The sequence below is a fragment of the Aquarana catesbeiana genome, linkage group LG09 (assembly GCF_042186555.1).
Source record: "Aquarana catesbeiana isolate 2022-GZ linkage group LG09, ASM4218655v1, whole genome shotgun sequence".
Lineage (NCBI taxonomy): Eukaryota > Metazoa > Chordata > Amphibia > Anura > Ranidae > Aquarana > Aquarana catesbeiana.
This window is the reverse complement of record NC_133332.1, coordinates 197,749,334-197,772,444: the sequence shown is the minus strand read 5'-3', so window position 1 is coordinate 197,772,444 and position 23,111 is coordinate 197,749,334. Positions and strand designations below refer to the sequence as shown.

At 44.9% G+C, this 23,111-nt stretch overlaps 1 protein-coding gene across 1 annotated transcript in view; it reads left to right on the top strand.

Annotated features, from left to right (window-relative positions):
• Nucleotides 1-23,111, top strand: part of ABO (ABO, alpha 1-3-N-acetylgalactosaminyltransferase and alpha 1-3-galactosyltransferase) — an 88,154-nt gene that overhangs the window by 25,547 nt on the left and 39,496 nt on the right. Inside the window, 1 exon segment of the mRNA XM_073600949.1 lies at nt 22,989-23,061. Coding sequence (XP_073457050.1) covers nt 22,989-23,061 — 73 coding nt within the window.

Sequence of the window (23,111 nt, the reverse complement as noted above, 5' to 3'; positions counted from 1 at the left end):
TAACCAGACTTTACACTTTCATTGTCTGAGGAGTCATCAGAAGTTTCAACTCCTGAATCACTTGCAAGCACAGTTATCGCACTTTTATTTACATCTCCGCCATTGATTTCTGTCATAGCAACATCACTTGCAGCAATAAGAGCGTCTGGTTTTTCTGCATGTTGTTTCACTTCTATCTTTGTTGTCCACTGAGGATGTGCGGAAGGTACCTCCACCATTGCACATTCAGCTTTTGCATGTTTGGAGGATAACTCCATTATGGCTTCCTGTGCACCCTGTAATTCTGGGGTTTCCTGCTCCATGCTAGCAATGTTAAGGGCTTTACAAAATCTATGTCCATGCTTATTTCATTTAGAAAGTCTGAACTCTCTCTGCCTTCCTGTACCTCTGCTTATTACAGATACACCTGCCTTTGACCCATATTCCCTATCACTGGACTCTTGACAGAAGTCTCGCAGGATATTGACAAAATTTTGGTAGGATCTAGCATTCCTCAGAGCCATTCTAGTGGGATAGCTTACATAACACTTGTAACAGAAGAAATAGGGAGTCCGCGCAAATGAGTGTAATTAAGAGCCTGGGTGGGAAGTATATTGCTGAAATGATAGACTGCTGCCCTCACATACGCTGACTCCACAGGGGGTGGAAGGAGCGAAAAAAGTGAAAAAAGAAAAGTGTGTGAGTGTAGCGCTGTCCCAGAATTGTAAAAGGAAATATCTGCATATATACAATTATATCCAAGGTGTCATGTGTGTATTCCCTTGAGTGAGATATGTATGGCAATTATTGCCACTCCTGTGGGTTAAAGTGACTGGTGATTTAAACATAAAGAGCACAATGAGTGCAGTAAATCACATCCAAGGTGTCTAGTGCTATATTCCCTCAAAAGGAAAAAAAACAGTATTGTCCACTGCTAAGAGCATGAAGTTGTCTGTGTCTAAACATTAGAAACCGCAAAGTTGTAATAAATACCTCATACGTGACATGCAAAAAATCTAAAGTGTCTAGTGCTAAATGAATTAATATTAAAAATATTGCTCTACAAACGTTGCAAATAACAAATGACAAGTGCCCAAATGAAGAAGTCACTCTGAAAAGTAATAAACACACATGCCATGCAAATGGTTTTATGATAGTGAACAGTCCATATGGGTATGTGCCCGGTGCACTATAAGTGAAAAAAGGCGTCCGTTGTAGGGTTCCTCAAAGCACACAACAAGTGTTAATCCAGTCCTGGTGTCTCGCGTTGTGATTGTGCAGAGACTCACCAGCTGTATATCCCCTGCAAGGGTAACGAGTAGTCACAGTATGTGCCACTGTGCAGCAGTACTTGGGAAGACCAGGACCAGGATGATATCATAAGGACTTAAGAAGAAAGGATTCCATAGTGTGAAACCGTTTAAAACACTATTTATTAGGTCAGATAAAAAGGGTACTCACATTGTAGTAGAAAAAATGAGCGGTGTACAATGCTTACAAAGATGTTCCTAAGCGTCAGCTTACAGGGAGATGTCAGCAAGGCGTTCAGTCACAAGCCACGCCCTACGTACGTTTTTTTTTTTTTTTACATAACACTTATTGGCCATTGAGTATATGAAACTTGTATCATCCTCCAATAAGTCAGGACAGTTGAACACTTTCGTATACAATTCAAGATACTCACTGCAGAACAAAATTGGGTCATCTCCTCTCCTAAATCTCTGCATTTGCTAAGTTATCATTAACCTGTGCAAATAACTGGCCTGCCAAAGGTCCTGGTAGCCATGCTCTCAGAAGAGAACATGCATCCTCATTACTCAAATGAAATGTAAGGACTGGAGCCTCAAATTTATTGGACAGACTCACTGGTGATTCCAGGGCATTAAATTCACCCAGAATCTGGCACAAAGTAAGTCTCTCTTGGATTGTAATTAAACTGTTATTCTGTTTCGAAGCTATGGGTGCAATAGCAGAATGTTTTTCATCACGGCCCTTCTCCTCATTGACTGTGCAGATATTGGCCAATTGGCATGTTCCTTCGTGCTCATTGAGCGATACTATACATTGCTCTTTAGTAAGAAGCTGGGAGTGTGCATTTGCTAATTTTCTTTCTAAAGACATAACCAACTCTTCCATCTCTGACACCTTTATTCGCAATGACTCTAAAAGTTTGTTCTTCATATCACAGTCCATGCTGCACCTCTGAAGCTGTTCTTGTAGCTCACTATTTCTTTCTGACAAATTGCTTGCTGTAGCCAGCAATTCATCCATCTCACTACTGGAGGCTGTTGCAATCTTTAGATGGTTTTCACTGATTTCCTCTATGTCCTCCCCGAGACGTCTCCTCTCTGCTTCCCACTTTCCCTCCATTTGCTCAGATATAAATTTAATCTTAATTCTGAGCAACACTGCAATTTCATTTGCCAACCTTTCTTTTTTAACTTTCTTTTTTAGCTGTTTACCCAATAATCTGCTATTATGTTGCTGACACTGAGACAATAGTACATTACACTGGCTTTTAAGAGGTTCATCGGCACATGAATGGTAATTGGCAGAAGCGTACTTTTTAACATATGTATACACAAGTTCCATTTCACAACCATACAATCCACACCATACAATCCACAGTAAGTGTGGTGAGTCTTTTCTATGGATATGCAAAAGTTTAATGGTTTTGAAGGATATCAGGTAAAAGTGGTAATGAATGAAGAATTTGAATGCTAGAAGAGCGATTCGTTTTTTTTTCGTGAGTTGTAAGAGCTAACGATAATTGAGTTTGGTGTGTTACTCAGTGCAGTGTGGGAACGTTAGTACAAATAGAATTTATATTTGTATTTGTACTAGCATTCCCACACTGCACTGAGTAATACACCAAACTCAATTATCGTTAGCTCTTACAACTCACGAAAAAAAAATGAATCGCTCTTCTAGCATTCAAATTCTTCATTCATTACCACTTTTACCTGATATTCTTCAAAAACATTAAACTTTTGCATATCCATAGAAAAGACTCACCACACTTACTGTGGCATTATCGGCTGCCTTGTATCTGAGCACTTCTGTCCTGTAGTTTCTTTATGGCTTTTAGGATTACCACACACGCTTTCTGGGGATTATCCATTGATATGCTAATTTGCATCTTAGTCTACACTGAAGCTCGTCTAACCTGTTTTTACCAGAGTTGCTTACAATGCATAGACAAACAAACAAAAAAAAAAACGATACAAAGCCATTTAAACCTAACAGTGACTTTTAGTTCTACAGCCTACAAGACACAAGGCACATTTGTCCACACTAGAGACGATTTTCAATTCTGGGTGTATTTGAGAATTTATGCTTATAGGGACTCAAGACAAAAAAAAAAAAATACGTTAGGTTTTTGTGGATCCTGTGTAAAAATAAAACTCACACGCTTTTCTGGGGTGCCAATTGAAGTAATCGATATAATAATTAATATTATATCTGTGTATTAATTTGTCTAGTCCCTATAATTAGTTGGTTTAATAAACTCTGAGCACATGTTATTGTTAATATCACAATAATACCAGGTTAGCTATGAAACCAAACACACGGTGCTGCTAGTAAAGCAATATCTTATTTATTTCCCAAGTAATTAGGAAACTAACACTAAAGTATTAAAAGGGTATTACAATGTTACATAGCTTACAATCAGAACACAATATACTAAATAGCATATCTCTACAACATATAACAACAATGAAATATCAAAGATACTTATCACACATGGTTTCATCTGCTGGTTCTGGATGATAAAAGGGGTCTGGGCCACATGGAATTTAGGCCCAAGCCCTCAGTCAGAGCAACGTCCCAAGATGGCAGATAGACAGCCTCATGGCAGGCTTTTTCAGCAACAAAGAGAAAGAACTCTCTGTAACAACCCTTTTTACAAGCTCACTCATCACTCATTCAAACTCCCCCCATTGCCAGTCCCTTTTGCTGTGGACCAATCAGTGTTTACATGACAATCCTCCTCATATTACTGACTGTTCTGCCATACTTGGCTCTGGGGGCAGTATTGCAGTCCATGCGCCCTGGGCTGTCTTTGTAATCAATCTCTTTGAAGCCTGTAATCACACATATCACCACAGGTGGGCTTGAGCCAAGCCATTGTTCTTCTGAGTACAAAGCTTTGATGTGTTTCAGGAAACGAAATACCAGAAGTAAGATATTAAATCATGTTGCTATCTAACAATGACCCAAGTGCCAAAGTTAGAATTGACAATGAATACTTGAAGACTTGAAATGAGCAGGGGGACAAGACAGAGGTGCCCATTGTCACCACTGCTCTTTGCCCTTGCAATGGAACCTTTGGCAATCGCAATAAGGTCTAACTCGGGGATGAGAGGCTTCCAAAGGAGGATGGGAGAGGAAAGAATCGCATAATATGCAGGCGATCTTCTTCTCTTTCTGGGGGATACGGTCTGCGGTCAATCTTTGAGAATGGCAATTAAATTAGTGGAGGAGTTTGGAAGAGTTACAGGGTTGGTAATAAATTGGGAGAAGTCAGAACTGTTGCCAGTGGACCCCACTGATACCCCGATTGCATTAGAAATGCCCCAATTGGAAGTGGTAGATGCGATGAAATACCTGGGCATATATCTGACAAGAGATCCTAATCAATATATCAATAAAAAAAAACACAGTTATTGACTAAATTTAAACAAAAAAGTAAAATTTGGAACTGGCTCCCTCTGTCGGTAGCGGGCCGATGCAGTCTTAATAAAATGATATGGATGCCCCAACTGTTATATCTGCTACATAATTCTCCAGTGTGGATCTGTAAAAAATGGTTTAAAAAAACTGAATCTCTCTTCAGAGAGTTGATCTGGAAAAAGGGCCAGGCAAGGATCGGGCTGCAAATGCTGCAGCTGCCGACGGAGAAGGGGGGCTTAGCAGTGCCTCGCCCTAGAAGCTATTATCTAGCAGCACAATTGCAACATTTATTGGGATGTGATATAATGGGCGGGGGCAGTGCAAGTGGGAGAATAATGCTGGCAGGAGCCCTGCATAATACCATAGTAGATGCACTAGAGGCGGAATCTTTTACCCACAAGAATCCCACAATAAAATGGTTATAAAGGTATGGAGAACAGTTAAAATATTGATGGGATATACAGGAATATTGGAGTATACCCCTTTGTGGAATAATAAGAACCTGCAGGAGTTGGCGCTAATAGAAAGGTTTGAAGAATGGGAAAAACAGAGCATAACCAGGCTGATTCAAGTATACGCTGGTAGTACCCTGAAAACATTCTTAGACCTGAGAAAAGAATATGACATACCACGTAATTCATTTCATAGATATTTACAGATCAGACATGCAATAGCAGCTCAGTTTAGGACACATATGCCAGAGTGGAACAATGCTCCCCTTTTTCAAAGGATATTTGCACTGGACAAGACCAGAGGGCTTATATCCGTGCTCCACGGGCAGATACATAATAGAACTAGTACAGGTTCAGAACTCCCTAACCTGAAGAGGAGATGGGAAGAGGATATAGGGGAGATAACACAGCAGCAATGGAAAAAGATACTGGAGATGGGGCCGTCGGTGTCAGTTTCTCCTCCACATAGAGTGTCACATTTGATGTTGATACACAGAACTTATTATACCCCCAAGAAATTATTTATGTTTGGCAATAGAGCTGATGCTGACTGCCCCAGGTGCCAGGGAACTGGAGATCTGATGCATATGATGTGGGGATGTCCAAAGTTATTCCGATACTGGGTAAAGTTTATTAAAACCATAAATAAAATCTACGGAAAAACATTGGAACTGGTTCGTAGGCTTTGTGTGCTGGGATATAGGAATGAGCCAGGAGAAAGGAGGAGCACTACAGTGGCAGTGCTACGATGCCTATTCCAGGCAAGAAAACTGATTGCGCAAAGGTGGCAATCAAAAAGATCCCCGACAGCTAGTGAATGGATTTATAATATAAATTAAGTAATATGGAAGGAGAAAGTAGTTTATATAAAAAGAGGAAACCTCAAGGAATTTGAAAAGATGTGGAAGCCATGGCTTGAGGAGATGGGCTGCCCTCCCTAAATAGGGAGGGAGCTAGGGAAAGCTTGAGGTAAAAACCAGGAAACGAGACAACCCAGAGAACATACTTTTTTATAAGATGCCTAAAAAGTGCTGGAAAATAGCAATACAGGACTTGCCACTTAGTATAAAACAGTTAGTGCATATGTGTATATATGAGAATATCTATGAAGTTAAGAATGAAATAAGATAGTAAGCCAGATAAGCATCAAAGAGCTGGGGGGGAGGGAGGGGAGGGGTAAAAAGTGGATGGTATATATTGTATTGGGGAAATGAGGGAAAGTTAAAGTACTGGAAAATATCTTGATTTCAATGTTTTATATCTTCCCTTCCCATGTTTTTTAATGAAATTTTGTATTAAAGGAAAAATTTAATATAGAATAAAAATTTAAAAAAAAATTAAAAAAGAATTACCTGCGAGGGCGTGGTCTAGCTATGGAGGAGTGAGGACGTGTGTCTCCTCAGCTCCTCGTCCACCGCTGCATATACAGCCGCACAGAGGGAAGATAGCGACTCCGGAACACCGGAGAACATGTTGCAAGGGCAGCGGGCACTTTCCCAGCAAAGAAGGGCAGAAGGGTCCCAACAGGAACAGCTAGACACCTACTTTGGCCCAACCCACGGAACGGGACACGAGGCCTCCAAGATGGCGCTGACGCCGAAGACAGCAAAGGCAGCCAAGGACGCACAGAGAGTTGCGGCACAGCAGCAGCAGCAGCAGCAGCAAAGGCTACAGGACTCCCAGATCCCCTCTCCATGGATGGTTAGTGACATTGTCCCTCCACTCCCCCTGGGATCCTCTGCCTCCCAAGACCCAGACCCTGATATGGCTGACTTACTAGGGGAAGGGGACATAAAGCGCCATATTTGGTCCCTCCCCACTCGAGCAGACTTGGAAAAGTTCACAGCCAGAATAGAGAAAGCGTTCAGAGAGGACATAACCCAGCTTAAGGCTAATACTAGTCATCTGGGGGCTAGACTGGAAACTGTGGAGCAGAGATTAGACAAGGCCCTGCCTGCCATCTCCATGCTCCAGGACAGATGCAGCTCACAAGATCAGAGAATTGAGACTTTATTGTGCCAGTTAGATGACTTTGAGAACCGTAGCCGGCGACCAAATATCTGCATACGTGGCCTGCCAGAAGCTACAGCTCCTAAGGATTTTGTTCCTGCCCTGGAGGACGTATTTAGAGAATTCCTACGTCTGCCTGCCACAGCTTCCATGGAAATTGATCAAGCCCACAGAGCCCTTAGACCACCCTCCCAAGATGTGGACAACCCGAGAGATGTCATTTGTAAGCTCCACAAATATACACTGAAAGACCGGATCATGCAAAAGATGCGTGGGAAGCAATTTTTTTACTTCGATGGGGCCCATCTTTATTTTTACCAAGATATCTCCAGACGCACTCTAATGCAGCGCAGGGCCCTAAGACCCCTGCTGGAGGCTCTCCAAAAAGCACGTTTGCCTTATCGCTGGGGATTCCCCTTTTATCTACAGGCATCCAGAGATGGCAAAAATGCTACGCAACAAGGAAGACCTCCAGCACTTTCTGGATACCCTGGGGCTTGCACCAGTTGAATTTCCGGATTGGAGGTGCCCACAGGTTTACCCACACCTGCAACCTCCCCAACCCTGGATACCAGCCAGATGCAAGAGTCGCAGGCGGGACTGCAGACGCCCCACTTCTGCTTCCCCCTTGGGCCCAGTGTCCCCGCGACACTAAAGGAAGGTTCTCCGTCAATGACCTGTTCTCTGCCCTCATGTGAAGAACATTGTCTTGCTTTGGTGACAGGGATCCACTTTGCACTATGCCGAGGACCCGGGCCCTCGGAGACCACAGTTCGCCTGGAGTTATGACACAGAATTAGCTACGAACTATGCCATGGTGTACCCCTCCATCAGACCACTTGACTACCGTGATTACAGATGGTTATCTACTGCTGTCCTGGAGGGACAACCAGTGGCTGCGGCTTACAATCTGACCCAGCGGACTCTCGCCTTGGATACCCTGTCCTTCAAGTTATTTCCTTTTATATTTTTCTAATTTGAACTTTGTTCTTTAGTTTTTTTTTGTTTTTTTTTTACAAAGTTCTTCCCTCTTGTACATTGCCAAATAATCATGAGACGGCGGTGGGCGGGGGCTGACCCTCGCACCCTTCCCTCTCATGTTGATCCACATTCCCTCTGTAGGCCATACCTTATTAGGTACTATTTCCTTTTTTTGGAAATGAGGGTGGGTTTCGGAAGCTTCTCCCTAGGGGGCTGAACCCGACGTTCGCCCCCCAGACACCCCATCCTGTGGTATTGCTACCACTATTGCACTTTGTGTAACATGTATGTTTTGCTCTCTCTCACTGTTTCTTCTTCTTTCCCCTCTACTTGTTCTACCTTACTACATACCTTTTCACAGGAACTACCTCTGGCTTCGCCTCCCGCTCTGCACCCGTTGTCGTACTACGAGATCCACACGTCCCCAGGAATCCATATTGCATCACTTAAGGTAATTACATATAATGTACGTCGTCTCTGCTCTCCGTGCAAACGTAGCAAGCTATGGTGGGGACTTAATCGCTCAGGGGCCCAGGTGATCCTTTTACAGGAGACACACTTCACTTCCCAGTCGATACCTAAATTATCCACACACATATATAACCAGTGGTTCTTGAGCAACTCACCGGTTGTGAAATCCAGAGGTACGGCTATTGCCATACATAAATATTGCCCTCTCCAGGTCATTGACAGTAAGGTAGACCCTCAGGGGAGGTACATCTTCCTAAAGGGGGTTCTAGCAGGACAGATGCTAACAGTTGCTATAATCTATGCCCCTAACTCTAACCAACTCACCTTTTTGGACAACACCCTAGACAGCCTGACGGAATTTAGAGAAGGCCCCCTGGTCCTAGGGGGTGACTTTATGGTAAGCCCAGAACCACAACTAGACACATGACACCGATGCCCCTCCCACTCCTTTCTTAAACATTTTCGCACATCCCTACAATCCAATTGTCTCCTGGACAACTGGCGAGTGCTCCACCCCTAAGGTAGAGACTATAGTTACCACTCAAAGGTACACGATGTCTATAACCGTATAGACCTGATTTGCGTAGACCACTTCGCCCTGGAGCTACTGCAAGCCTCGTCCATTGGAAATATTATGATTTCTGATCATGCCCCAGTGACTGCCACATTGGTCTTACCACAGGGCACCTGTAAGACATGGTCGTGGCATTTAAACGAGTCCCTGCTGGACGATATGGCGGTGGTTTCCGGGGTCACGGAGGTTTTGTCCCACTACTTTAAAGAAAACAATACAGAAGGGATAAGCAAGGGGGCCATTTGGGAGGGCCACAAGGCCGTAGTGAGTGGCGAGTTTATCTCCCAGGGCTCTAGACTCAAGAAGGCCCAACAGGCAGACTACAACAGGGTACTTCAGGCACTTCAACAGGCGGAACTTAAACACAAACAAGATGGGGACCCAGAGGCTTTGAAGACACTGACGGAATTAAGAGAATTGTTCTTACGATTATTGGACAGACAAGCACGTAAGCAATTGCGCTACGTCTCGCACAAATACTATGAGCTCGGCAATAAATGTGGCCGTATGCTGGCTAGAGCACTCAGGAAAAAACGTGCGCTCATGTATGTACATAAGCTGCGCCTCTTATCCGACTAATTCATGGTCAGATCCTCTCAAATAGCCTCTGGGTTCCGAGACTACTATGCCACACTTTACAACTTGAACTCAACACAGACCCCGGGGACCCAAGCGGTAAGACTGGATGACATCCAGACTTATCTAACTGCGTCTGGCCTGCCCCCACTGACTGACGAACAGTGCACCACGTTGGAAGCCCCCATTACCCCCACCGAGATAGAGTCCATAGTGAAGTCTTTGCCCAACGGGAAGAACCCTGGCCATGACGGGTTCACCAAGGCATATTATAAATTATTCCTACCCCTGCTGTCCGAGTGTGCACTTACTTTAACTCGATAGCAGATGGCAACCAAATCTCTAATGAAGCCCTATTGGCCCATATTTCAGTGATTCCCAAAGAGGGGAAAGACCCAACTATGCCCCAAAGCTACAGACCTATATTCCTTCTTAATGTGGACATAAAAATTCTATTTCTAGCTAAGATCCTCACGACCAGACTAAAACACTTAATCCCACTAATTGTCCACCCAGACCAGACAGGGTTTATCACAGGCCGAGAGGCTAGAGACAATTCTATTTGGGCAATACACCTTTTCCATTGGGCTTGTGTCTCCCCTGAATCACCCCCCTATCCTGTCCACCGAGAAAGCCTTTGATAGGGTGGACTGGACTTATCTATGCGCTGTGCTAGAAGTCCTAGGCCTTTGTACACACATCCTAGCCTGGATCATGGCCCTGTACTCGGACCCGAGCGCTCAGGTCAAGGTCAATGGCTTCCTTTCCCCGAGATTCCTGATCAGAAATGGAACGAGACAGGGGTGCCCCCTTACCCCACTCTTGTTCGCCCTGGTGCTGGAACCATTTCTACGCACTGTCAGGGCGAACACAGATATTAAAGGACTTACGGTGGGTCACACAGAACACAAGCTCTCGGCATACGCTGACGACATGCTCTTCCACCTAACGGATCCTCTGATCTCTCTGCCTGAGCTGATGCAGGAACTCCAACACTATGGGACTCTTTCTAATTTCAAAATTAATTATAGGAAGTCAGAAATATTGCCAATCCAATTACCACCCTCCCTGGCTGACAGATTAAAATCGGCCGTCCCATTCACTTGGACTAAGTCGTCCCTAAAATACCTAGGTATAAGGCTGATGGATAGGTTTGACACCCTTTATAACACTAATTTTCCTCCCCTACTGACAAGTGTGAAGCAAGACCTGGCCCTGTGGACCAAAACAGCATTCACTTGGATAGGAAGACTTAACATTATCAAAATGAATATGCTCCCACGAGTATTGTTCTATATGCAGATGGTGCCTGCGTCCCTACCTAGGAGCTTTTTTGCCCAAATATCCAGTCTGATATCAACCTTCGTCTGGAATAATAATAAGCCGAGAATAGCACTTAGACTGTTGAGCCGCCACAAAGACACAGGAGGTCTGGGCCTCCTAGACACTCAAAGGTACTACAGGGCTATCGCCCTTCAGAGGATACTCAATTGGCGCTTCCATACTCAATCCAAAATATGGGTCTCCCTAGAGAAATATATGGCGGGCAGAAACCTGTCCTACGCCTCGTGGTTGGCCTGGGAACACAGGGGGCTGTCTGATTCTACTTCTCCACTGACGACCCAGACACTGAAAACCTGGGATCGACTCAACGCCAACTTGATGCTGGCGCCCCCTGTGTCCCCACTCGCACCTCTGGGAGGTTATCTGTGATTCCCGCCTGGAGAACAGGTGCCCTTTTTCGGCCCCTGGGTGGATGATGGAAGCATCAGTTGTGGAAAATGAATGCAGGGTGGCAGGTTAATACCACTTGAAACCCTCAGAGACCAGACTGGGAGTTTCCCGACTTTTGGCGCTATAGGCAACTACACCATTTCTTTAAAACACAAAAGAACGCCATACAGGATATCTCCACCCTTACACCCTTCGAACACCTCTTCATAGCAGAGGATCCGGCCCCACACATGATCTCAGAACTTTACCAACTGCTTAGCTCCATGGCTTCCACGGTGAAGCCTTCATGTATCTGCCCAACTTTCCGCCTTATACCAACTGACCCGATCCAACTCAATCGACTCTAAGATGCAGGAATTGAACTACAAGATACTACTACGCTGGTATCATGTACCGGCAGATTTGGCAAGAATATATTCGTCCATATCAGATCAAGGCTGGAGGGGCTGCGGCCACAGAGGCATCTTTCTGCACATCTGGTGGGAATGCCCAGTGATTAGGCCTTACTGGGTGGATATTAAGTCCCAAATCAAAGAAATCATGGGCATTGATATTCCTCTCTTTCCGGTCCACTTCCTGCTACACATTACTCCCATGCCAGTGAGCCAGTACAAGAAAAGTGTGCTGCCCTACTTACTAAATGCAGCTAAGAGGCTACTTCCCATATACTGGAAGCACCAGCAAATCCCAAGTAGGGAGGAATGGTGTTGTAAGGTGGGTGACATCAGAGAGGCTGAGGACTGGATCGCCACCTGCAGGGGTACCCGTGACCACTACACCGCAACCTGGCAGACCTGGACTGCATATGTCTCGAACCTGGGCCATATGCCCTCCAGCTTGGATGTGGCCCTGCTGGAACTTGCAGACCCGTCCCTGAAAGGGCGACTCCGAGATTCTCAAAAGGGAACCAAGGGCTGAAGGGACCTAACACACTACAACGTAACTTGGTAGGCAGAGAAGGTAGGGACGGGATGTTCCTTTTTTCTCCTTTTAGCTCATCGGCAAATGTTGAGATATTGGCAGGGCTCGGTGCGGAGGCCGGGCTGGACACTAGATCCCAGGTATGTTCTATCCTATTCTTCATTCTTTTTCTTTTCCCCCTCTATCACCCACTATTATCCTATGTGTCAACTGGACATGACCGCTTTTCCACAGGTAGATGACTGGCCACATACCAGGTGAAGGGTTAGAAACAGGCGAGCCAGCTGGCCAGACAGGTTAAGGCGGCCTGAAACCATGAGACACCCCTACTTGTAAGGGGGTCCGGCACCTTTATGCCAATGTGGTGCAGACGCCAAGGCTTTGTGAGCCTCGGGCGGGGGCTGTGCAGGAGCAGGTAAGTTGGAGGCATGTGTTTGCCCCCCTCCTCCCGCGGGCGCCTGTCTGGATCACCCCTCAATTTATACGATACACTGTAACTCAAGTATTGTCCCGGAAGCCGGCCAAGCCTACTGTGCACAATGATCAATCTTTGGGGGAAAGGGTTGTCCCACGCTTAGTGGGCAGTCGGGCAGTTAGAGGCTGGTTAGCCTCCTGGGTAGGCTGGGACCCTCTGTCGACCTGCTACCTGATTACTGTAATGTTTTAATGTTTTCAATTGAATGGAATGTCCTATTGAGACTGTTTGAACTTATGTTCCTTTTATATGAAAAAAACAAAAGAAATTACCATTGTATTACATGAAGCAACTACTTTTGGCGAATGTTTATTGAAATGTATTACCCTGTCTTTCATAAATAAAGATTTAAAAAAAAAAAGAATTACCTCACGGTAAAACTAGTTCTCCTGACAGCAACTATTAACTATTTCAGACAGAAGAATGTTGAAGATTGCAACACTTTCCTGCAAGGGCCCTTTGGTGTCTTTTTTTCTGTTCTTTTTTACCAGAGATAGGGATACCAGGTCTATCTCCAAAGTTCAATTTTAAAGTGGTGTCCAGTTTCCAGAAAGACTGGGAAGTAGTGCTGTTATGGAAATGATTTAAGAGCTTCAATCGAGCTCAAGGTTATCTGCTGCTGTCTCTAATTTGAAAAGTGTGGATATGCATGCATATAAAAGTAAACACTCTGAGACACGCTCAGAATTGCCAACTCATTACACTTCTGATTTATTCAAGGCGGTGTTAATGTTTTATACACACAAATACGTCATTGCTATGTTAGTCTAATAGGTACATCTCATTGGTTAAGATAGAAAAGAAGATGGATAATTTTCATAACGAGGTTTGGTTCTCTTTGGTCTTATCTTCAGTTCCGCGTTCTTTTGATGTGTGGGAGGTAGGGGGTACACGCCATCTTGAGAAAATATAGGAACAGAGCAAATCTGTATACTTATATAATGAGTAAGGAGAAAAATATGTATACACATAAGAAAATAGACATTTTCAGATTACTATTATTATTATTTACATCACATTCCTTCACAATCCCCCCTAAAATGACTATTTTCTCTTTTCTGTCCCTAATACTAAAGGTCCTACTTTTTGGCCTGGCCCTTCTCCTCAGCAACTCTTTTAGGCTGTATATAGAATTGGGCAGCAACTGTTCACTTCCCTCCTCGATACAGCTGGAGAGGTGCAGTCAGGCGCTATCTATCCCTATAATCCTATAGGATTGTGAGATTATGGACAGGGAGTGACTGTAGGGGAGTGAAGGGTTTGTCATCTTCCATCATAAGGAGGTCCTCTTCTTCTTGGTGGAGAAATGTAGGTGTGCTATTGTCTACAGCCCTGCTCATTAACTTTTTTACAAAAGGTAGAACACAGCATATAATCAGGGCTAAAAGATCCAGGATTATTAATACCGTTACCCGTATCTGGGCGAGCACCTTCTGCCACCCACTCATCCAGCTAAAATATTGGTCCCATGGGTCTGTGATACCTGAGTTCTTCTTCAACTCTAGTGACAGATCTTCTAATTTCTTTATAGCTAAAGTAACCTTACCATTTGGGCCAATATTATCAGGAATGTATGTACAACAGGTTCCCGTTTTTTCCTATGATTTTACAAAACACCTCCTTTCCCAGATAGCACCATGTCTAAGGCCATCCGGTCCTGGAATGTCATGTAGGAAGTGGGGGCTAACTGATCAGAAATTCCCTGGAGGGCATCTTTAGAGTAATTTACAAATCTCTGTTGGTTATAATATGTGTAGTGTCAGCTCACCTAGAGGCTGGGTGACAGATGTACACCGTTGGGATCAGGAATGCACCGCAAGGTAGTGGACCCTACGGGTGACTGCTGCGGATTGTACCTTGGGAGGTTCAGGAAGCAGGTCTACTGGACCACTGACACAGATCCCACTGGGAGCTAGAGCATAGATTCCCCAGGGCGCGGAGTCTAAGAGCCAGCAGGTGTTCACCAGAGCCTCTAGTGGTGAGGATGGACTGCGCTGCAGTCTGGCTCCAGGTCGCGGCCCCCAGGGTCTCACAGCTCACGCTCACGGTAGACTACAGGAGAAGAGGAAGGAGGGAGCTGGCTGGAACATCAGGGTCACAGGCAAACAGGGATGGTCGGGAACAGGCCAAAGTCGGTAACAGGAATCAGATGTAGGAAACACAGCAAGTACACATAGAGGCTAAAACACAGTGGTTGATCAGCACTGCTGGCTTGCAGTGCACAGGTTAATATAGGGTTCCCTGATATGGCCTGGGGTGGGGCCATGCTTAGAGGGGAGGTTACAAAAGCAGTCAGGTGAGGGTCAGCTGGTCTCTAGAGATGAACACATGGAGACAGGTATGCTGATCGACAAACTCTATTGCATAACCATGACATGTAGTTAATTCAATCTACATTCTTGCTGACAGTTGTTATGGGGATCAAAGACTCAAAACCAGCTTTTACCTGATCCCTGGCTTTAAACTCATCAGGGACCCCCCTTGTAACCCCTATGACATGTATGTATACATGAGAATCAAAGCTTCCGGAGAGAGCTGCTCGCTTCCTCCTCTGACTGTGTGCTGGGTCAGTGCATGTATCAGGGGTATCTTTGGTTAGGATATGGGGGCTTTCTATTTTCATCTTTTTTGTCTAATGCACTCTGTGGTCGCCCAGTCTGGCCCTGTGTTCCAACCCACTGGCCCCCACAGAAACCACAACTCTGTCCCCAGTAACTGTCTGTGTGGCATACATATATGTCCTTACCGTCAGGGATATCACTGTACCAATGGCATCACCATGAAGGGTCAAACGGACAAGGTACTATGTCACAGTAATCTAAGGTAAAGGTGGTCACATGTGTACCTGAAGAGTTACACCAAAACGTAATTATGTTATCATTTTTGTGATGGCCACCTCCTGGGCCCCTCCCCCCTAGATCAAACAGAAAAAGGATATGCAGCACCCGAAAACACGCTCTCCTGCAGTGATAAGCGTGCATTCAGGTGTTCTTCCTGGCCAACTTGACTGAGGTGGCTGTGGTCAGCAAAACTTGGAATGGACCATCATAACTTGGCTCAAGGATCTCCAGACAGTAGTTGGTGTGTTCCTGTATCTAATTCAGGATCTGGAATGGAAGAAAACACCTGGACATGCATTCAGGTTAATTCTCGTGATAATGTGGTTACATAATTAGTCAACACATCAGACTGTAACTGTTGTGGAAAGTAACAACCAAGTCTGGGAGCTGAACCAAACAAAATTTCATAAGGGGATAGGGCATGTTTCCCCTGGGGGTGTGTCTGACACTGAACAGGGAAATGGGCTAACTGTCTGGCCAACTCATGTTAGTCTCTTGGGCCATCTTTAACATCCTGTTTTTAGTGTCTCATTCATCCTTTCTACCTTCCCGCTACTTTGAGGGTGGTATGGGATGTGTAGTGCCAACTGAACCCCCAGTGCTGCCCAAATCTCTTTTGTAAGGGTTGTTGTTAGGGCTGGTCCCTGATCTCTCAATATCACAATCTACATACTATCTCACTCAGTAGTTTCTTAGCTGTGGTCCTGACAGTCATGACCACTTCCACTAGGGCGTATTCGAATCTGCCACTTCTTGGCACTTGAGAATGATCAATTTGCATCCTCTGGAATGGGGTATAGGGCTTTTGCCAGGTGCTTCTTCTGTGCTTCTTCTGTGCTTCTTCTGTGCATCCTGGGTTACATTTGGTGCAGATAATGCATGATCTGCAGAAGCTGTCGGTCAGTGGAGTAACTCTTGGTGCAACACTTGTTGATAAGAGAGTTCATAAAAGTCTTTGTCAAGTGGGCAGCTCCATGTGCCCATTGCACTACGGCTGGGTACATACTCCTGGGTAGACAAGGCTTCTTGTTGCACTCGAATAGTCCATTTCTGAGAGTTGTTCCTCTCCGTTTCCAGCTTTCCTTCTTATCCGGACTTGTTGTTTCCTGTAGTTCTTTTAGATAAACTCTGTCCACTGGGAATGTCTGTAAGGTAAGCACGGGGTGGTCTTCTTCTACCACCCTGCTGTCCACTTCCCGTGGACCACCAGCTGTCTGTTTGGCAGCTGAATTGGCTAGATGATTGCCTTAAGCTTCCTTTGAGTTCAGTTTGTCGTGTGCTTTTACTCAGAATAGTCACTTGGGTTGTGAGAAGCAAGGCATCAATCAAGTTTTCACAGGTGTTCCTGCAGCCATCAGGAATCCTCTGTCCTAGATAACAAAATGCTGAAAGCATATCTTGAGTCCATGAATGTTGGCTCTTTTTCCCTCTGCCCATTTACGTGCTGTAGTAAGTGCTTATAGCTCTGCCTCCTGTGTAGACATCACCGGTGTTAAGGCTTCAGCTTGTAGAACAGTGTTTTCAGTGGTGACCGCGTGTCCTGTGTGGTCATGGGGTGACAAGTCAAGACTCTACTCCTCCTCCTCCTTTCCCCCCCTCGAGAAGTGGAAGAAGGGTGGTAGGATTCAGTGTTTGACAACTTAATAGAGTAATGCTGTCCAGTAGGAGGGAACACAGGAGTCTCAAGTGTCTGGTAGTGGACAAGTGTTTCGGCTGGATCTTGGTTGAATATGGCAACAACATCATGGGGGGCAAGCACAACGAGGCAGTGTCCGAAGACCAAGTTCAAAGTTTTGTCAAGCAAGGCTTGTGTAGCAAATCCAGCTCGCAGACACAATAGGCCTCCTCTTGCTACCGCATCCAGCCGACAGGAATAATATCCTATGGGGCGTAGGCTGATGCCGTGTGATTGGGTGAGTACACCTGCAGCATGTCCCAGACGTTCGGATACAAAGAGCTTGAGCGTTTTGTCGTAGTCTGGGAGCCCTAGCGCCTGAGATGGCACACTTGAGGGCCTCAAACTTAGATATTTCTTCAGGAGACATCTGGAAGGGGTCTGATTGCAGAGCATCAGTAGGAAGGCTTCTGGAATCCATGCTCTGCACTAGGAAATTAGTCCAAGGAAAATGACAGGTGTTGAGCACCACTGCATTTTGGGCTTTGTGGTTCTGCAGCCCTGGTTGGCAAGATAGCACAACAGGCTTTCTGAGGTGACTTCAACAGGGGGTAAGTCAGCTGCACAAAGGATAAGGTCATCAACATGTTGGAAGAGAATCACTTCCGGGTGTTCCTCTTGTCATGTGTCAAGGATGATAGCCATAGCTTTTGCAAACTGGCTTGGAAAGTTCTGTGCCCCTTGTGGCACAACTGTTTAGGTATGTTGCCGTTTCTTTCCGTGGATGAATGCAAAAAGGTACCAGCAGGAGGGGTGAGGGTGGACACTGAAGAAAACGTTTGTAAGGTCCACCTCTGTGAGGTATTTTGCAGTCAAAGGCATCCACAGTAGGTACCTGGTTCTCTTTTTAGGATTCTCTTCTTGGGGTTATTGTGGTTTCCGGGGCAATGATGCGCCCTCTTTTAGCTTGACTGAAACTGGTGGCACCTTTAAGTTACCGTTGTCTTCCGGTCCTGTGGACCATAGGCACGCAGGGATTCTGTCAAGTACTTCCTGCAGTATTGAACTTGAAGTTTTTGCTTCATTAAGTGTCATCAGGAGAGGCAGAGAACACAAAGCAGATGAGTCTTCTAAAGATAGGGGAGTATGTAACTTCATCCTCCCTTCAGGCGTGTCCTGATTGAGGCCTGTAGTCTGGACAACACATCAGCTCCTAGTAGATTCAAGGGACATGTAGAGGACACCATAAATCTGGCAAGCAAATCAGGAAGTGGACTGGAGCGGGGCACCCCATCCATTCCTACGCAGGAAACATCAATAGTGGAAAGGAAAGAACTATTAGGCAGGTTCACCGCCCTCAACACACTTTTGGCTGCACCCCTGTCAATCTGGGACATCTTGGGGCTCTGCATTCTTTTCTGAAGTGACCCCGTTTCCCACAGTTGTAACAGATGATCCTTTCCCTGGTATTGAGCAGTGGTGGTGGACTAGTGTAGGCGGGATCTTCGTCATGGGTTACCATGAGGGGCGTTGGTTTTTTACCTTTTTGATTTTCTATACCTCTGGTCACCAACAATAAATCAGACATTTTCATTGAATGGTATTCAGGGCGGGCCACCATCAGGCCTTTTCTGATATCCTCTCTGAGCCCTGAAACAAAAGCAGTTGATAACATGTGTGTGTGTGCCTTTATGAGTCTAGCATGATACTTCTTCACAGACTCCCCTTTATCTTGGGTAATATCTTGGATTGTGGTCTTCTGATCCGTCAACTTCTCCTTTGCCCAGTCGTGGAGTTGTGCACAGAACTCCACGCCTGAGGTGTAGGAAGTGGCACTTGTCAGGCAGGCATCATTGAAGGCCATCTGCATGACTGGCCAAAAGACATATCCTGCTTTGATTTGGCATAGGCTGATCAAGTCTCTCCAGGCAGCTGAGTAAGTTTCTTGTATCTGCACTATCCTGTGGTAGAAGGGAATTGGCTGCTTCTCTGGGTCAGGCAGACTTGTCACTAAGGCCGCTGCTTGTGATAGAGTAAAAGCGACATACATCACTGGTGCCCCTTCTGGTAACCGAGACTGTTGTTGGGGCAGGGGCTGGCAAGAGGCACTGTTCTTTACGGTTGCCAGCATGTGTTTGAGATCCTCTCGGAACTGAGAGTCTGGAGCCGGATTGGGGGTTAAATCAGTGGGTGGCCTTGCTGCCTGCTGTCGGGCTTCCCACTCAGATGCTTCTTCAGCATTAACATATCCGGCCTGGGAATGTGATGCTCCCGTATTGGGGAAGACAGGTGTGTGGTATGAACCATCTTGGTTTAAAACAGGGAGGGCTGGGTACAGGCTGTTTAAGCTTACTGGGTGTACCAAGATGGCCGCCGGCAGGAAGTGCACTGGACTGGGTAGAAAGTGAAGGCATGGGTGCACTAAGATGGCCGCCGGGCTGAGTTGTCACAGTGGGTTGTGCTTGGGTGGTGAGAAAGGAGTGGTTGTTAGACGGAGGGCAGTGCTGTCCCTCCCCTCCTTTGTTTAAAGTTCCAACATATCATCAGCTCTGTGACACACATATTAATACAATCGCCATCTTTCTTAACTTCCTTTATCCAATTTTCTTTATCACACAGGATTTTTCTCCCTGTCTCTTCAGCAACATAACTTTTGCCATTTCTTTCAACTTTGTTAACTATTTCAACATCTTCTTTGCAATATCACTTTCTTTTCCTTTTTTTAAAAGAGAAAAATCACTTTCTTTTTTCTCTCGTAGAACCAAGGGGTTAATATTTTTCTCAGCGTTCTTATCAGCAAATTCCTTCGGTGGGAGCTCATAAGACTAATGTACGGTTAATCTCAGAACAAGAACAAACACATTAGGGGTAGTGAGGAGCAACGGCCCGCGACCCAACAGATCTCCCGGGCAGCCCCCCTCCGACCTTAACCAGTCCCCACCCCCTCTCGTGTATATAGCAAACAATAAACCACAAATACAATCACGACAGGACATTACACCTGCCACTCTTCGAACTGCAAAATTTCAGCAGGCTAAAATAACCACAAGGGCAGACCACCCTGCAAAATAAACCCGTTTATAGACGTTTTTTTTTTTTTACTGTTACCCGCTCTACACCAAGAGGCCGACAACTCGTCTTGGGGTGAGACTTCTGTAACACTCTCAGACTGCAAAGCCAGCAGCTGAGACAACCCTCAAAGGTTCATCGAACCCAGAGTACACCCGTCCCATAAACGTTTGCTACAAGGGAAACAATCTCACTCCAGAGGCCGACAGCTCGTCTGGAGATGAGAACACACATTCACACATGTAGCACCCTTAGACTGCTGAGTTTCGTAGCCCAAAGAATGGCAGTCAGCAGAAACCCATTGACAGGTTCGTTAAAACAACCTCAGGCGAGGAAATACCTGCCTCTAAGACAGTCTCAGCATACCGACAGAATCCAGCCGTCAACCGAAAGATAAGAGAGTCGTACAGTGGTAAGAATATCAATCAAACTTACCGTACTGTTAGGGCTGCGCAAGACCCCCTCTGTTATCTTTCAATTAACGCCCGAATGCTTGTCGCGGTATAACTTCGACTGTAGCCTGAGGTCCCGGGTTTCGGCACCATCTGTTATGGAAATGATTTAAGAGCTTCAATCGAGCTCAAGGTTATCTGCTGCTGTCTCTAATTTGAAAAGTGTGGATATGCATGCATATAAAAGTAAACACTCTGAGACACGCTCAGAATTGCCAACTCATTACACTTCTGATTTATTCAAGGCGGTGTTAATGTTTTATACACACAAATACGTCATTGCTATGTTAGTCTAATAGGTACATCTCATTGGTTAAGATAGAAAAGAAGATGGATAATTTTCATAACGAGGTTTGGTTCTCTTTGGTCTTATCTTCAGTTCCGCGTTCTTTTGATGTGTGGGAGGTAGGGGGTACACGCCATCTTGAGAAAATATAGGAACAGAGCAAATCTGTATACTTATATAATGAGTAAGGAGAAAAATATGTATACACATAAGAAAATAGACATTTTCAGATTACTATTATTATTATTTACATCACATTCCTTCACAGTGCCTCCGAGTTTTCACACAAGTCGCCTGACAAGTCGTCCCTGTGTGAATGGGCTCTTAATGTGCAAGTGTAAAGAATTGATGCTGCTTTGAAACCAAAGGGTAGTCACGCCAAATATTGATTGGATTTAGATTTTTCTTCTCACTTTGCTTTTTGCTCACTTTGCATTTTGTAAATTTATTCAAATAAATAATTAAAATATATATTTTTGAAAGCTTTCTTACTTTATAGCATTTCTTCACACCTGCCTAAAATTGTTGCACAGTACTCTGTGTGTGTGTGAGATAGATAGATAGATAGATAGATAGATAGATAGATAGATAGATAGATAGATAGATAGATAGATAGATAGATAAAGCACAGTGTACTGCATACTGGGTGTATTTGTTCTTAATGTCCCAAGTATTGATATAGCCTAGTGCCACTTGTCCCTGTCCTGTATATTGAGTGTAAGTCTCAGTATCTATTCTTAGGCTGCTTTCACACTGAGGAGTTTTTTTTAAGTGCTTTTGTGTTTTAAAAAAAAGCATCAGAAAAGCTCAAGAAAAATGCTTCCCTTTAAATTCTATGTATGTGTTCACACTGGGGCGTTGCACCTCCCTTCCGGAGTAAAAAAAATTCTGCTTTTTTGGTGCATGTTTGGTGCGCACCAAATGCGCACCAAACCCATTGAAATACATTGAAAACATAGCCATAACACATCAAAAACGCACCCGTGTTTTGTTTTTGATGAGGTTTTTGAATCATGTCCTGTAAAAAAATCCACCACAAACGTGGGAAAATCATGGCAAAAATGCATATGCATTATTATGCGGTTTTGCTGTGGATCAGTGCGAAAGTAGCCTAATGCCGCGTACACACGGTCGGACTTTTCAGCTACAAAAGTCCGACAGCCCATCCGACAGACTTTCGACGGACTTTCGACGGACTTTCAACGGACTTTCTAACGACCGGACTTGCCTACACACGATCACACCAAGTCCGACGGATTCGTAGGTGATGACGTACACCGGACTAAGATAAGGAGGTTGATAGCCAGTAGCCAATAGCTGCCCTAGCGTCGGTTTTTGCCCGTCGGACTAGCATACAGACGAGCAGATTTCTGGGTCCGGCGGAGTTACGACGTAAAGATTTGAAGCATGTTCCAAATCTAAAGTCCGTCAGATTTGCGACTGGAAAAGTCCGCTGAAGGTCCGGTGAAGCCCACACACGATCGGATTGTTCACCGGATTTGGTCCGTCGGCGTCCGTCAGACAAGTCCGGTCGAAAAGTCTGACCATGTGTACGCGGCATTATTCTCTATGCGTAGACCCTAAATAGTAGCAAGATTCCTTTTTCTCAGTATCTTGTAGCTAAGTAGAAAACGGAGTGATTTGTTTTTTCTTAAAAATCAATAAATATGTTGAAATTCTCCAAGATTCTTGTAGAGATGTAATAAGTCTAGCTACAGATATGTAACCACAACAGATAGTGACTCAACTTTAATGCTAATCCTAAACAGGTGTGTTCTCATTGTCTGACTATAATACATGTGATGTAAAATGATATGTTTTGGGGGATCTGGGAGTTTCATGTTGGTTAGACCTTTAAGCTGATTTCCTCTTCCTCCAGATGAGAAGAAATGTGGGAAGAAGAGATATTGTCTGCTGCTTTATCTGAGTATCCTGCTCTGCTCCATCTTCTGGTGAGATTTGGGTGGGTGGGTGGGGGGGGGGGGTTATTTTATCATGTCAT